Below are 16,141 nucleotides of genomic sequence, written 5' to 3' on the forward strand. Positions count from 1 at the left end.
CTGGGATTAAAGGCATGCACCAACACACCCAGCCTATGTTTTTTATATATGCTTTTTATACTTATGTTTATGGCCAGTATCATTAAAAGTAGCAGCTATACATACCTCTTCCTCTCCTGTCCCCAATTCAAGCTTTATTTTGTAATAATTTTTCCTTTTGAGGGATATGATCCTTCCTTTGGTGTTTGAAAGTACCTTTGTTTGTTTGTTTGTTTGTTTGCTTGTGATTTGCATCATCTTTTGCACAGAGCCATCCTGCTTTAATTTACATTTATTTGATTATAATAAACATACTTATTTTGTGATAGCTCAATTGTAGGTTTATTCTGATTTTCTTAATTTTGTGGGATTTCATTTGTGCTTTTTATTGTAGAAATTGTAGTTAACAGATTATGGACATCATTTGTGCCTAAGTTGTGAAAATGGCTTTCCGTATAAGATGTATTTGATGAGGAAAATGCTTCTTGTTGAGGATTGCTTTGCTTGTTGAGTTGATGATTAAAGCCTATGGGTACTCTTGTGTGACATATTAGTGTTTAGTCTTAGCTTGTGGTCTGTCAATGATTCTACTTGCCTTTTCCCATGCTGTCCCCCACCTTCCTGGAACTTCTTTCCAGTTTACCAGGAGCTCTTTTGTGCTGCATGAGCTTTTTAGCCACCGCAGCCACACTTTTGTTGCTTGTGATTCATTCACTGACTCATTCAATGTATGTGACCACACTATCTTGTCGCTGTCCTCAGACACACCAGAAGAGGGCATCAGCTCCCATTGCAGATGGTTGTGAGCCACCATGTGGTTGCTGGGAATTAGACTCAGGACCTCTGGGAGAGCAGTCAGTGCTTTTAACCACTGAGCCATCTCTCTCTCTCTCCAGCCTTCAGTCACACTTTTTATAATTAAAAGGAACTTTAACATCAACTGGTAATCAGATAAAGATTTAAGATAGAAAAATGACAACCACTATATGAACATTCAAAATATTGACAATATAAAAACTAATCACATTTAAGATTAGTAAGATTAAGCATATTAGCATCCTTTTTTCTCCTTTTTGTTCTTGATGGTGAGACTAGATGCAGCCCTACCCTTGTGTCTACTAGGCAGTGTTCTGCAGCTGGACTGCTTCTCAAGCCTTTGAAACTTGAAGTACTGTAACTTACTGCAAACTGAGAATGGAGCCTAGCACTTCAACCAGTAACCAGGGGCACTGCTACCTACTGAATTTAATATATATATTTATCTCCTTCACACTATTTGTGTATTTATTTAATTTCGGCTCTTTAAAACAGTCTTAACTTTATAGTGTGGTCTGATCTTCAATTCACTATGTAGTGTTTGCTGACCTGGAAATGGAGAACCTCCTTTTGGTCTAGTCTCGGAGTATTTAGAGTCCTTGGAACTATCATCCTGTTTTCTTCAAATTAAAGTAAGTTTCAGGGCTGGTGAGATGGCTCAGTGGGTTAGAGCACCCGACTGCTCTTCCGAAGGTCCAGAGTTCAAATCCCAGCAACCACATGGTGGCTCACAACCATCCGTAACAAGATCTGTCCCCCTCTTCTGGAGTGTCTGAACACAGCTACAATGTACTTACATATAATAAATAAATAAATAAATCTTTAAAAAAAAAATAAAGTAAGTTTCAGAAGTAGTGTTAGTATGAATTTAGTCTGCTCTTAAGTATCAGTGTCACACTTGAGTTCCTAAGTGCTCTCTGTCTGCTTATGTTGAGTACATAATAGATGCAGCCATGACTAGGAACCCTGGGCACCAGTAGTGAGTGGATGGCAATTAGGACTTAAATAATGCAGCAGCCAGAGTTTTATTACGGTTTTGTTATGGATTTGCTTAAATAGCCATTTTAAGAGATCTTAAGACAGGTAGTAATTTTATTTTTGATAAAACTTGAAGAATGACATTGTGTATTTATTTATTTTTAGGTTGGGCTCATGTGGTTTGTGCCCTCTATATTCCAGAGGTACAATTTGCCAATGTTTCTACAATGGAGCCAATCGTTTTACAGTCTGTCCCACATGATCGTTATAATAAGGTACAGTGGATATCATCTTAATGTTTGCATTTTTTGGTTCTGAAACTAGGAGATAGAAAGGAAGTGGGCTTTTTTGGGGGGGTGTTTTTGTTTTATTTCTTAAAAATGTTAAAACCTTTCTCTAACTTCATAGACATTTTGAGAAAAATAGTTACCATCTTGAGCCTACAATATTAAAATAAGCTCACAAGAGTGTAAATACCAAAAACAAAACCTGTCTCTTTTATTTGAATTTAGGTATAAATGTTTTCAGAACATTTTAATTACTCAGTACACATTTGTCTTTGAAGATTTACTGACCTCTTGCCTTTTAAAGTACTAAGATTTTATTAGATTTGAATTAGTCATTATTTCCTGTCAGTAATCCCAAGGCAGGAGGCTGAGGTGACAGGAGTTCAGGGCCTACCTAGATAACATATGAACATACTGAGACCCTATGCCCGAGTGGAGACCCTATGCAGGCACACGCTTGAGAGCTCGCTCCCTCTGTCCCTCCCTCCCTCTCCTTCCTCTCCCTCTCCCTCCCTCCCTCTCTTTTCCTTACCCTCTTTTTCCTTCCTTCCTTCCTTCCTTCCTTCCTTCCTTCCTTCCTTCCTTCCTTCCTTCCCTCCCTCCCTCCCTCCCTCCCTCCCTCCCTTTACCTGTGTGTTAAAATAGAAACACTTAAGCATTTGCTTACTCCCACTGTTGTTGCTGCTGCTACTGTGTTGCAAGGCTTCCCTGTTGTCCGGTGTCTTTAGGCACTGAGACCACAGAAAGGAAGCTTCTGTGGAAGAATGCCATTATAGTTAGCTTTGACATCTTTAGATATGTTAATAATATTTTTAAAACATGGAAAATGAGGAGACATTTCCCTATTTAAATCTTTGACTTTTGTGGTTTTTTTAATATCTCATATACATACTTATGAAACATTTAGATCATATTACTTATTGTTTTCTCTGCTTTTGAAACTGAATAAATTTTTGTGTCAATAAATGATATTTTTACCATTTCCTGGATCCCTAATGTATGTATCATAGAGTATTGCTAGGTTCAGTTACCTGTGGAGCGCCTATTGTGGAAGGGGCCCATGTGAAAGGATATGTGTATTTTGGAAGTTTGATTATTGTGTAAAGTTTTTCTTTAGAATGTGAGCAGTTGGGCGTGGTGGCGCACGCCTTTAATCCCAGTACATGGGAGGCAGAGGCAGGCGGATTTCTGAGTTCAAAGCCAGCCTGGTCTACAAAGTGAGTCCCAGGACAGCCAGGACTACACAGAGAAACCCTGTCTTACCAAAAAAAAAAAAAAAAAAAAAAGTGAGCAGTTCTTAAGTAGTTACCGTGGAAAGTGTGAATTTATTATCATTAAGAGTGCTGGTTTTGTTTTTTTTTTTAAAGTGCATTGGTGTTTGACCTGTATGTATCTCTGAGTAAGGGTGTCAGATCTTGGAGTTACAAACAGTTGTGATCTGCCATGTGTGTGCTGGGCATCGAACCTGTACCATCTTAACCACTGGGCTCTCTCTCCACTCCCAGTGCTGTTGTTTGTAAGTTCTTTTCTCAGTTTTTTTTTTTTTTCTTTCTTCAAGTTAATTAATTGACCTTGCTTTTATTATAACATTATTTCTTCAAAGTGTTTCCTGTTTTGCTTTTGCTTTTTGACACCCCCCACCCCCCAGGGGGGGTATTTCTGTTTTGGCTTGTTTTATTTTGTGGAGACAGGCTCTCTTGTATCCCAGCAGGCTTCAGCCTTGCCAAGCAGCAGGGGGTGACCTTGAAATTTGATCTTCTTGCTTCAACCTCCAGAGGGTTGGGGTTACAGGTGTGTGCCAGATGCTATTCACAGAATAACTTTCTTTATGGAAGTGTATATATTCTTTAGTAATTTTAAGTAATTTTTAATTTTTTTCTTTGGGTATGGTATATGTATGTGCAGTTGTGTGTCAAGGAAGCCAGAAGAAGGCATTGGCTGTCCTCTTTTGGTTTCCATGTTGTTCTTTGAGACAGGATCACTCACAGAATGGGAAGCTTGTGGGTTTTTTGTTTGTGTGTTTTTGTTTTAATCTTTTGGCTAGGCTGGTATCTAGCAAGCCCCAGCAATCCTCCTATCTGTTTCCATTCATCATCCACAGTGTTGGGTGAAAGGTCTGTGCAGGACCATGCGTTGTTTGTTATATGGGTGCTGGGAAATGAGCTCAGGTCCTTATGGTCATATAGCAAACACTCTTAAACCTTTATCTTACGGCACTTTTAAAATTCATTGAAAAACCAATTTTCGCCGGGCGTGGTGGCACACGCCTTTAATCCCAGCACTTGGGAGGCAGAGGCAAGTGGATTTCTGAGTTCCAGGCCAGCCTGGTCTACAAAACGAGTTCCAGGACAGCCAGGGCTACACAGAGAAACTATGTCTCAAAAAAGAAAAAAACAAAACAAAACAAACCCAAAACAACAAAAACCCCCCCCCACCAAACCAAACCAATTTTCTTTATAAATTTTGAAATAACATCAAGTTTATTTACAGGCTCTGGGAGAAGTACAGAGTTCTTCCTCTTAGGCCAAACTGTATATCCCTATAAGAAGGACGGTTTTTTGGCTTAGAATAAATAGCTCTGGGGTAGAGTCTCCTAGTATATGCCAGGTCCTCAGTTCGGTGCCTCCAGCACTACAAAATAAATTACATAAATAAAGGTAACAGAAAAGGAAGGGTGGTACTCATACATTTGTAATATAACTATCAAAGTCAGCAAGTTAGTGGTACATTGTTAGTTAGCACGTGTCTGCCAGCCTCTTCATGTCTTCTCATTTCTCCCAGAAATATGTTTCATGCAAAAATATTAGGAGTTTCATTTGTCTCTCTTATGTTTATCTCAAATAGTAACTTAATCTTTCATTTACTTTTGTCAACTCGATGCTTAGTCTTTAATTATTTTGTAGAATAGCATTCTATTTGGATTTGATGTTTGCTCCAGTTTGGTGGATGGCATTTTTGTAAGGAATGTCACAGAAGTGCTACTGTGTTTCTCTCATTACATCTTGTCAGGTGGCACACTGATTCCAATTCTGATTCCTTACAATCATAGTTAAAGTGATGCCTGTCAAGTTTCTCTTCTACTTGGATGGTTTTATCCTTTGCATTCAATACCGTGTTGTGGGGCAGTGATGTGTGTGAGCACTTTGTTCTCTGCGCTGTCCTTTGCTCATCTTGGCATCCATAACTTTCTTAATTTACTGCTGTGATTTATGGCTAATTTTAAAATTTATTTTATATTTTTCAGTTTGCATTCTATTATAATAAAAAGCCCAATTATAGTGTGGACTTAATGTCATGCTATCTTATTTTGTTTTATTAAATAGAGTCACATGTACACCAGGCTAGTTTCACATGTATGCCAGCTAGCCAAGGATGAACCGGAACTTCAATGGAAACAGATTTATTTTGATTTATTTACTCTTACTTATGTGTATATATGCCTGCTTGTTTGTGTGCCATGTATGTTTTGGATTTTCTGGAACTGCAGTTACAGGTGGTTTTGAGCTGGTTGATGTGGGAGCTGGGAACTGAACCTGGGTCATCTGTAAGAGCAGTACACATCTTAACTGTTAGCCACCTCTTCTGCCCCATGACCTTGAACTTCTTCTGATCCTTCTGCATCTTTCCTGAATGCTGGGATTATAGGCATTAATCACCACGCCTTGTTTTGGCTCTGGGGATGTTCTTGTGATGTAAAGCAAGCACTCTGACACATGAGTCACACTCCCATTTGTTTCTATTTTATTTTAATAGAATCATCATTTATTTTAATGTTCATACTGTGTTGCTGTGTGGCTGATGGCACCTCGTTAGTCTGCCTGTTTATCATCTCTCATTGCTATCATTCTCCAAGCCTTCTTTTACTCTTCACACAGAATGTATTTGTGACTCATTGGTGGTCTAGACAGCAATAGCATGATTTTCTCCAAAGAGCTAGATTTATTTCCTTCCTTCCTTCCTTCAAGATTTATTTATTTTTATGCATAACTCATGTACAGATGGTTGTGAGCCTTCATGTGGTTGTTGGGAATTGTATTTAGGACCTTTGCTCGTGCCAGTCAACCCCATTCGCTCCGGTCAGCCTGCTCACTCAGTCCCTAAGATTGGTTTATTTATTATACATAAGTACCCTGTAGCTGTCTTCAGACACAACAGAAGAGGGCATCAGATCTCATTACGGGTGGTTGTGAGCTACCATGTGGTAGCTGGGACTTGAACTCAGAACCTTTGGAAGAGCAGTCAGTGCTCTTAACTGCTGAGCCATCTCTCCAGCCCTAGAATTTCTTTTATACGACAGTAATATTTAGAAAATGATGTCTGCACTAAGTATACTTATTGTCCTTAGCATTGTTGGTATCTGGGTCTCTCATTTGCTATAGATAGAAAACAAATGTTTGCTTATTAACAGAGCAGTACAAATTTACATATTAATATCTGTATCATTTACATATGTTGAAAATTATTAGTGATTTAAATCTGATGCAGTATTTGGATAGATATACTTCTGTACACATACATGTACTGATGTGTTCTGTATCTGTGTCTGTATACTGAGAATTCATCAATTCAGTGACTTTATCAATTGTAAATTCATCTTCTGTATGTGAGATCTTTGTTGCTTATTTCATTGTAACTTCCCTCAGGTCCCACTTGCTTCTTGTCCTCCATGGCAGTCCCTTCTCCCCCTCTTCAGGATGTGGCAGCCTCACTCTGCCACAGCTGATTTCCCTTCTGTGGTTTGCCTTTGTTCTCACCTTTATCCCCCCATTCTTAGGGGAACAATACCTAGGCACATTGTGACACTTGTGTTGGACTGTCCCTGACTCCCTAGTATGGAGACTTTCCTTGCTTGGTCCTTCATGGTTTTAAGAATAAAATATTTGAAGAGGCAGGTTGAAAGGGTGGAAGGAAAAATGAATTACTGAGTTTTAAATTTTCAATCTCCTCTAAATTAATTTTACAATGTGACAAAATATGTGTTCTTTTTCTCTCTGAGTTGATTAGTAAGTTATTTTTCTTTGGAGACAGTTTGTATGTGTAGCCCAGGCTAGCTCCAAACACAGATCCACCTGCCTCTGCCCCACAAGTGCTAGGACTAAGGGCATGTGCTTACCACTGCTTTCCTTTATTTTTTTATATATTTTTAGTTTGAGAATTTCATATTTATCTATGTATTTTGGTTATGTATACCCCCATATTCTTTCTCTAGCTCACAACACCCATCCCCTCTCCCCCCATATCTCACTCCTAGCTTCTTGTCATCTTTTTTATAAAGAAAAGAAACTCAAGTTCAAAATTAATACTACTCAGATGCAAATGAGTGTGATGCCATTTCTTGGAGCGTGGTCAAGCTACTGGGAACCACATTCACAAAGAAGACCCTCCTGCCCCTAGCAGCCACCAATGCCGATAGCTGCTCAGCTAAGGGCTGTATGCATGGAATGGTGACAAGTTTGTCTTAGACAGCCTTTAGGTAGGCTTCACAGCTGCCGTGAGTTTGTGAGTGCAACAGCCCTTCATGTCCCGAAGACACTGCTTTGCAGCAGTGCTCACAGACTTCTGAGTCTCACAATCTTATCAGCCCCCGTTGTGTCCTACTCCCTGAACCTCAGGGATGGACGGGGTATGTTGTACATGTCCAATTTGGGCTGAATATTTCACAGACACATATCCTTTGAGAAATTGTTATTATTAGCCACCATCCACTCAGGAAGAAGCATCTCTGATGGGGGCTAAAAGCCAGTCTAGTCTATGGATGCAGAAATAGCTTCTTAGAAGGCAGTTCCATAATATTTCAATTTAGCAAAGTAAAATGGTGATAAACTAGGGCCTATATATTTTTCCTGATTCTTGGCCAGATTTGCTGTACTGGGCATGAGTTTCCTCTTACTGGAACAGACCTTAAATTCAGTTAGAAAGCAATTGGTTGCTCCCATACTACTGACTATTCATAACACTATTACACTAGTTTGGCTTGCCAGTCTGATTGTTAGAGCTCATTGGGTTCACAGCTAGGTAAGACTGCATGGCTTTTCTCCCCTAGAAGCCTATATGGCACCCTTTGGAACTGTGAAAACAAACCAGTTGGGAGAAAGTGTTCTATGTTTTTTCCATGTCCTGTGACCAAATTATGTTGGAGAAGAGTTTGAGCCAGACTAGCTGAGTTGAACCAGCCAGCCAGAGTTCAGAAAGAATTAGAAAGGGTGAGCTTATGTGGTAATAAAGCCTCCAAGACAGCAATTACATTTGGTGAATAAAAGTTACTTTTAGAATTGCTTATATTGTTTTGGGGATTTCTACAACTTCCCTGACCAACAGTTGAAAGAGATATTATGAAGGGGGAAATGAGGATAAGGAGAATTTACATTTAAATGGGGAAGGGAACAGAGAGGGTAGGATAGAGAAAGAAAGGTATAGAAAGGAATAATTAAGGAAACTTGAAAAGTTGTGCAGAAACCTAGTTTATAAGCTTACTGAAAAAAATATAAAGAGCTTATTTATTTTTGGTGGTATAAAGGTTGTTTTTTTTTTTGTCAGTGGGTATTGACATTCTCAAGGCGGTTAGCTCACTTCTAGCTGCCTCTTGGACGGATGTGGGCCTTCACTTGAGGAACTTGAGCACCCTTTTGTCTTTGGAGTTCCTAAGTAGCTCTGTGACAAGCTGCTCCTTGGACACAAACCCACACAGCTCCTGTCCTGTCTTGTCCTGTCCTGTCCTGTCCTGTCCTGTCCTGTCCTGTCCTGTATGAATGTGGCGTGTTGGGTGAGGTCCTGGTAGTGCCAGATGATGGCTGTTGCTCTCAGGTTTTTGGTTTTGTTATTTTCCTCCTCAACTCATAAAAATCTGTTTGCCTCTGCCACCCAAGTCTGGGATAAAGGTGTGAGGTACCATTGGAGGCTGGCTGCAGATCTAATTTTGATCAGGCTGCAGCTACTTTTTATAATTTTCCAGCTGTGAAGTTTATAAGAGTTCACCCCCCCCCCCCCACTCCCCATTATGTGTCAGATTTCATTTCATTTCATTTATTTATTTATTTATTTACTTATTTTTGACTTTTTTTTTTTTTTTTTTTTTTTGAGACAGGGTTTCCCTGTGTAGCCCTGGCTGTCCTGAAACTCACTCTGTAGATCAGGCTGGCCTCGATAATTTAAAAATTTTAAAGCATTTACCTGCTTGTTGTTATAAATTCTAGGTAGAGTACCACAGGGATATGTAAAGAGCCTTGTACATCTAGCTCCATAATAATTAGGAAACAAGAAATCACATCTGAGGAGTAACAGCTTACTGGATTGGTGTTTGTTCTAGTATTGATGATGACCCTAGTCATGCGTGTTATTTATAAAATAGTATATGTGATATTTCCTTCAAATTGGATTTTGATTCTAATTGCTGGAACTTCCTAATTTTTTTTACTTTTTTACTGGGATTTTCTTCATAGAAAGTAAGTGTGTGTGTGTGTGTGTGTGTGTGTGCAGAGACCATGGAGGAAGGAGTGCTGCTTACTGCTTGCTTGCTCAGCCTGCTTTCTTATAGACCTTGAGGTGTCCCCACCCACAATGGGCTGGGCCCTCCCCCATCAATCACTAATAAAGAATATGCTTTACCGGGGCTGGAGAGATGGCTCAGTGGTTAAGAGCACCGGCTGCTCTTCCGAAGGTCATGAGTTCAAATCCCAGCAACCACACGGTGGCTCACAACCATCCGTAATGAGATCTGACGCCCTCTTCTGGTGCATCTGAAGACAGCTACAGTGTACTTAGATATAATAATAAATAAATCTTAAAAAAAAAAAAAGAATATGTTTTACAGTCAGATCATATGAAGACATTTTTCTCAATTAGGTTCCCTCCTTTGATATGACTCTAGTCTGTGGCAAGATGACATAAAAACAGTCAGCACCTACATATATAAAGTTATGTCTATAGCAGTGTGCTTTTTTTGCCTTTCCCAAATTACATGCTCTTTCTATAAGCAAAATACATTTATTTTATGTCAGCATACCCCAGATCTTAATCCTCACTACTAACTAAGCTCCACTCAGTATAATAAGTTCAGAAAGTCCTAAATCTTCTTTTTGTAAATCACGGAAGTTAGATCTGAATAGGGCACTGTTTCCCTCAACTTTTTGAGTCTATAAAACAGAAAGCAACAGGTGTAGTATTGGAGATTCTCATTCCAAAATAGATAAATTGGAAGAAGAAAGAAAGTATGAGGACCCAAGTTTGAATCTGCAGCAAGCACATAAAATGTTGGGGTATGAGGGCATGCTTTTGTAATTGTAGTGCTGGGACTCCAGAGACAGGAAGCTGGGTCTCTGGGTGTAAGGCACTCTGAGTTCTTGCTTATATAACGGACACACGATCTAGACATTTCACTTACAAGCTGTAAGCCTAGATCGGGCAGGTTTTTATATTCTAGCCAATTGTCCCTTGTCACTTGTTGTTTCTCCTGGTCATGTGCTCATGGTCCCTCTCCTCATGGAGGCTTTCTCCTCTCTTTGTCCTTTTTTTTTCTCCTTGTCTCTACCTGCAACCCACAGCTAGGTGACTAAAAACCTGCCTTCCTCTATCTACTGCCCAATCACAGGCTTTACCCCTTTATTGATTATTTAACTAGGGAGCAAGTTAATACATCATTTGGTGTATGTGAGTATCTCTTAGGGGAGGCAACCAGATCTTGGGGGCCAGTATTTAGCGTTTGAATACATAGCAGCACCAGACCAGCCCCTTGCATCTGGGGCTCGCTAGGCAGCCAGGCAGGCCAAATTGGTGAGCTTCAGGTGAGAAACCTTCTCTCCTGAACAAGAGGGAGGGCAGGGCCCAGTGCCAGCGGGTCTCACATGCGTGCACACATGCTCTTACAAAGACACATCGCGTCTGCTTAGTTACAAGTAAAGCAGGGCTCTGCTTACCTTCATTGTCTGGCAGGGTTGTGTCTCTTCTAATGATTACTTGTGTTGAGGACTATACTGTATCTTTTTGTTGTTTGTTTTGGGTCTCTCAGATGTAGTGTCAGGTGTCCTGGAACTCAGTATGTAGACCAGGCTGTCTGCCTTTTTAAGGAGAAATCTCTCTTCAGTGAAAATCCACATGCTGTTAGCCATGTATCCAGTATCATAAGTTTTTAAATAGGGTTTTGTTTTGTTTTCAGATAAAGTTCTACTATATAGACCAAGCTAGCCTTAAACTCAGAATCCTCCTGCCTCTGCCTCCCAAGTGCTGGGATCCAAGACTTGCATTACCATGTTCAGTATTATACTATGTCTTTTAAAACTGTATTAGGGAAGTGAGTGCTCACTTTTTTTTCCACTATGATTTTTCTTTGTTCTATTCTTTTTACTCTAGCCTTAGTTGTTCTTTGGTAGTTTGAGCCTGAAGATTTCCCTGTCTCCTCCCCCCCCCCCCCCGGGGGGGGGGATTTTATGAAAAGGTTAGGAGAAGGAGAGAACGTCATATTATTTCTATCATTAGATCTTTGGCTCAGGAATTTTCTTTTTTTTTTTTTTCTTTTCTTTTTCCCCCTTATTTCTTTTGGGTGTGTGTGTCCCCGTCCCTTCCCTAGGGGTATTTTTTCCTTTCTTCCTTACCTGCCTTATTTGCTGCCTCTGCCCCCTCATCGTCTGTGAAGCTCAAGCTATCCTAGACCTCTCCATCTGCTTCTGCCCCTGTCTCTTAAATGATGGAATTATAGGTATATAGCACCATGCTGCGCCCCCCCCCCCGCCCCCAACAAAACAAAACAAAACCAAAACCAGAAAACATCTTTCTCCGGGGATGCCTGTTACATATATCCTGAGTGTAGTAGGTCACTTCCTGTCCCCAAAGGGCCTAGAACATTTAAAACGTGTCTGCTCAAATTCTGGGATTTCATACCTTTCCTTCAGTGATGCCTGAACCTCCTCCTTCAGACCTGCACGAGCAGTGGAGATTGTTGGTCTCCCTTATTTCAGTCTTCCTTGTGAGGTGCTTTAGAAAATGGCTTGTGAGTAGATGTGATTGCTCTGTATCATTCAGTCTACACAAAATGCTAATACAAAATTTAAAAACATTTATTTAAGATAAGGTGGTCCTGGTGCATACCTTTAACCCCCTAGCAGATCCCCCTTAGTTTGAAGCCCGCCTGGTTTTTTAATTCCAGGGCAGCCAAGGCTACACAAAGAAACCCTGACTCATAAACAAACAAACAAACAAGCAAACAAACCAGCAAACAAAAAATGAAACCCCCCTCCCCCAGATGTATTTATTTAGGTGTGCTGGTGTTTTGCCTGCATATTAAGTGCATGCAGTTCCTGTGGAGACGAGAAGGGAGCACTGGATTACTTGGAACTGGATTTACAGAAGGTTATGCGTTGCTATGTGGGTGCTAGGGATGGAAACAGCCAGTGCTCTTTACCACTGAGCCATCTGCCTTCCCCAATTTTTCTCTCTTCTTAAAAAATTTGAGCCAGGTTTTTTTGTTGTTATTGTTTGAGGTCAGATTGATTGTAACTGAAGATGACCCTGATGAGACTGAGGGTGTTTGGGATGGTATGGATGTAGACTCAAGAACGGCCTTGAACTCATTTTCCTGCTTCTACCTTCATTTGTGTTCCATCATGCCTAATTTTGTTGTTTTTGTGAGGCAAAGTCTAATGTAGGTCAGCTGGTCTTGAACTTCTCATTTTTAGGTGTGGACTACCACTACAACTTGCTACTGTAATTTTTTTTAAAGTTATATTTTATATATAAGTGTGAATACATGTGTATCATATGTGTGCCTAGTGTCTACTGAGGCCAGAAGGAGGGTTTTGGCTCTCCTGACACTGGGATTAATTGAACAGAGTGAACTGGGAATTGGTTGTGAGTCTTCTGAAAGAGTAGCCAGTATTCCTAACTGCTGACCCATCTCTTCATCCTCTTACTAGTATAACATTTAAATGCCCTCACTTTAAAAAAAAAAGATTTTATATATATAAATATATATAATATATTTAAATACACTGTAGCTATCTTCAGACACCCAGAAGAGGGCATCAGATCTCATTACGGATGGTTGTGAGCCACCATGTGGTTGCTGGAATTTGAACTCAGGACCTTTGGAAGAGCAGTCAGTGCTCTTAGCCACTGAGCCATCTCTCCAGCCTCAAATACTTGCACTGCTATGCAGTCATAATTATACCTTTTAAGAAGTTATCTCTACATATCTATATATAGAGCCTAGTTGCCAACCTAGGTGTGATTTCTCAAGGTGCCTTCTGTTGTTTCAGACAGGGTCTCTTACTAACCTGGAGCTTGCTGAGCAGGCTAGGCAGGCAAGCTACCTGGTCACCAAGCCCCAGGGGTCTTCCTGTCCCTTCTTCCCTAGAGCTGGGATCATATGTGCATGACACAGTGTTGTTATTATAAATGTGCCCTTTGAAGAAGAACTGATAAGCTGTTTATTATTTTGAGACAGGGTCTCATTATCTAACTCAGGCTAGCCTGGAGCTTGCTCTGTAACCTAGGCTGGCTTTGAAGTTGTGACTCTTTTCATCTCTAGCCTTTTGAGTGCTGGGATTGTGGGTATGTGTCATTCATTACTCTTGGACTCTGGTTGCTAAAACACTTATGTGCATCACAGTAATTGGACATTGGTCTTTGTATAATCAACTTCTGGTTGGCTGTTTATTTTATTCACCTATATACCACTGATATAAAGTAGTAGTATTTCTGCAATTTGTTTCTGTCACATGGCCATCCATGATTTTGAGCTGGGAAAGCCTAGTTTTACATGGGAAATGAAAAAAATGGCAGTTAAAATTGCTGCAGTTTAAAGAAGATTTTTTTTTAAAGATTTATTTATTTATTTATTATATGTAAGTACACTGTAGCTGTCTTCAGACACTCCAGAAGAGGGAATCAGATCTCGTTAGGGATGGTTGTGAGCCACCATGTGGTTGCTGGGATTTGAACTCCAGACCTTCGGAAGAGCATTCGGGTGCTCTTACCCACTGAGCCATCTCACCAGCCGCTTAAAGAAGAGTTTATCATTTGTTAAGTTAACCTATGTCCTACTATATCATGTTATTGGGCCTTAATTGTTAATGTGGAGAGTTGAGGTAACTTTAAGTTCACTCACATGTTTTTTCCATAGGATATGGAATATATCCTATCTCGGTGCCAGTGAAGAGGGCCCTGGCAGGGTTCATGAGTTCAGTGAAAGGCTAATGAAAACAGTGCCTTTGTGAACCCACCCTCTTAAGTAAAGAAGATTGGATAACAAGTTTGGTGTCAGTTTCTGTAGATCACTGTAAAATGCAGATTCATAATTAAGTATGTCTGTGATTTTTGTGTCATTTTTGTTCTTGTTTCTTTCTCCCAAGACTTGCTATATATGTGATGAACAAGGACGAGAAAGCAAAGCAGCCACTGGTGCTTGCATGACATGTAATAAACATGGATGTCGACAGGCTTTCCATGTAACATGGTATGTTTCCCTCATTGTAAAGAAATAAAATCGGCAAACACATTACATAACATGAAATTAAATATCTATCTACAGTTTTTCTGTTCAGTGCTGAGGATCAACTCAGTACCTGTGGATGTTGTAAAAGTGTTGACCCAGCTACATCCCAGTGCTCTTTTATTGTTTTTGACCAAAAAAGCATATGTTGATCTTGTTTATTGTGCTGTGATTTTGAAGCATGTAAGAATTGCCAAGAATTTTTCCTTTTAAGTTGATGAAGTTTTACCCAGCCCTGGTGGTAAAATCATGTAATACCTGCTACTCAGGAGTTATAGGCAGGGAAATTGCCACTTCAAGGCCTGTATGGGCTACAGAGTGAGTTCAAAGCCACTTTGGACAAGCTCATGAGAGGAGATGTGTGTTTTTAAAATGCTACAGTAAGAGCTGGTGAGATGGCCTCAGCAAGGAAAGGTACTTGCTTGCCAAGCTCAGTGACCAGAGTTTAATCCTTGGACCCCACATCACATGGTGGACAGAAGAGCCAGCTGTCCTAAGTGGTTCTCTGACATGACAAATGCAGTTCAGGGGTGTACCCCTCAAAAATACACACTGAATGCATGAGTAGACAGTAACAAATAAAAGGGGGTAGTAATATAACGTAGTAATGTGCTTGCCTAGCATATGAGAAACCCTAACCCATCCCACAGAAGGAAAGAGCATTGTTGCATCTGTGTAATTGCCACTATATTTGCTGTTTCAGACCTTTAGTGAGGTATGGTCTTTATTTGCACCAATATTGACTTTAAAAGTGAAAATTACTAATTGTGAAGAGAAAATGGATTTAGCTGTGTCCTTTTTCTGTTTTCATGTCGCTATTTGTTTTTTCTAATAATTTGTAAAATTATAATTATCTTAATAAACACTATGGTTTTGTTTTCATAGGCTTTCATTGTTATTCAGGCCTGTTTCAAATTCCTGGGCTCAACTAGTCCTCCTGAGCACTTGGGATTACAGGCGAGAGTTGTATTATATGCAACTTTTAAAGCAACTTAATTGGTATTTGGTGACATAAAAACTTGATACCTCTTTATTCATGATAGAGGTGAAGAATTTATTGTAAATATAACCATAATTTTAAAGGATGTCTGAACTGTTGTTGGGCACAACTGCAGTAGAGCTGTTCTGTCTCCTTCCTTTTGTGAGGGGGCAGAGGCATAAGTAGGGCCTTGCACTAATGAAGTAAGCAGGTGGTTCCCAGCAGAGCTAGGCCTCTGCCCCTAGCTTACCTCATTTCCCTTTATGCTGTCTTTCAGGTGCCAAAAAGGTAATTTTCTCTGCTTAACTATGTCATGGCTTGAGGTGTATTGACAACCTTGGTGTTCATTTTGCAGTGCTCAGTTTGCCGGGCTGCTTTGTGAAGAAGAAGGGAATGGCGCAGACAATGTTCAATACTGTGGCTACTGTAAATACCACTTTAGTAAGCTGGTAAGAACGGGTTTCATTTCAATATTAAATAGCACTTGATTTTGAAAAGATGGTGACACCATCACAAAAAGGGCATAAAGTAAGAAGAACATAGTCACAGGTTTTCCCTGATTTCCAGTGAAGGTTGAATTCTGTTAGCTCGCTGGGTGGTGGTGGCGAGCACTTTTAACCC

At 40.0% G+C, this 16,141-nt stretch overlaps 1 protein-coding gene across 51 annotated transcripts in view; it reads left to right on the forward strand.

Annotated features, from left to right (window-relative positions):
* The window catches only part of Mllt10 (myeloid/lymphoid or mixed-lineage leukemia; translocated to, 10), a 157,231-nt gene that overhangs the window by 52,684 nt on the left and 88,406 nt on the right, over window positions 1-16,141 (forward strand). For 45 of the 51 annotated variants that reach the window (NR_149308.1, NR_045539.1, NR_045538.1 and 42 more), the window contains 3 exons: window positions 1,939-2,048; window positions 14,402-14,505; window positions 15,876-15,969. Coding sequence is in view for 48 of the 51 variants with exons in the window: in XM_006497384.4 (XP_006497447.1) it covers window positions 1,939-2,048; window positions 14,402-14,505; window positions 15,876-15,969 (308 nt within the window). In the remaining 3 variants the exon portion in view is untranslated. Of the gene's footprint in view, window positions 1-1,938; window positions 2,049-3,427; window positions 3,577-14,401; window positions 14,506-15,875; window positions 15,970-16,141 lie in introns of all 51 variants that reach the window. The other 6 variants (XM_006497390.3, XM_030248112.1, XM_030248210.1 and 3 more) reach the window with 3 other exon arrangements.

This window comes from Mus musculus, chromosome 2 (assembly GCF_000001635.26).
Source record: "Mus musculus strain C57BL/6J chromosome 2, GRCm38.p6 C57BL/6J".
NCBI classification, from domain to species: Eukaryota; Metazoa; Chordata; class Mammalia; order Rodentia; family Muridae; genus Mus; species Mus musculus.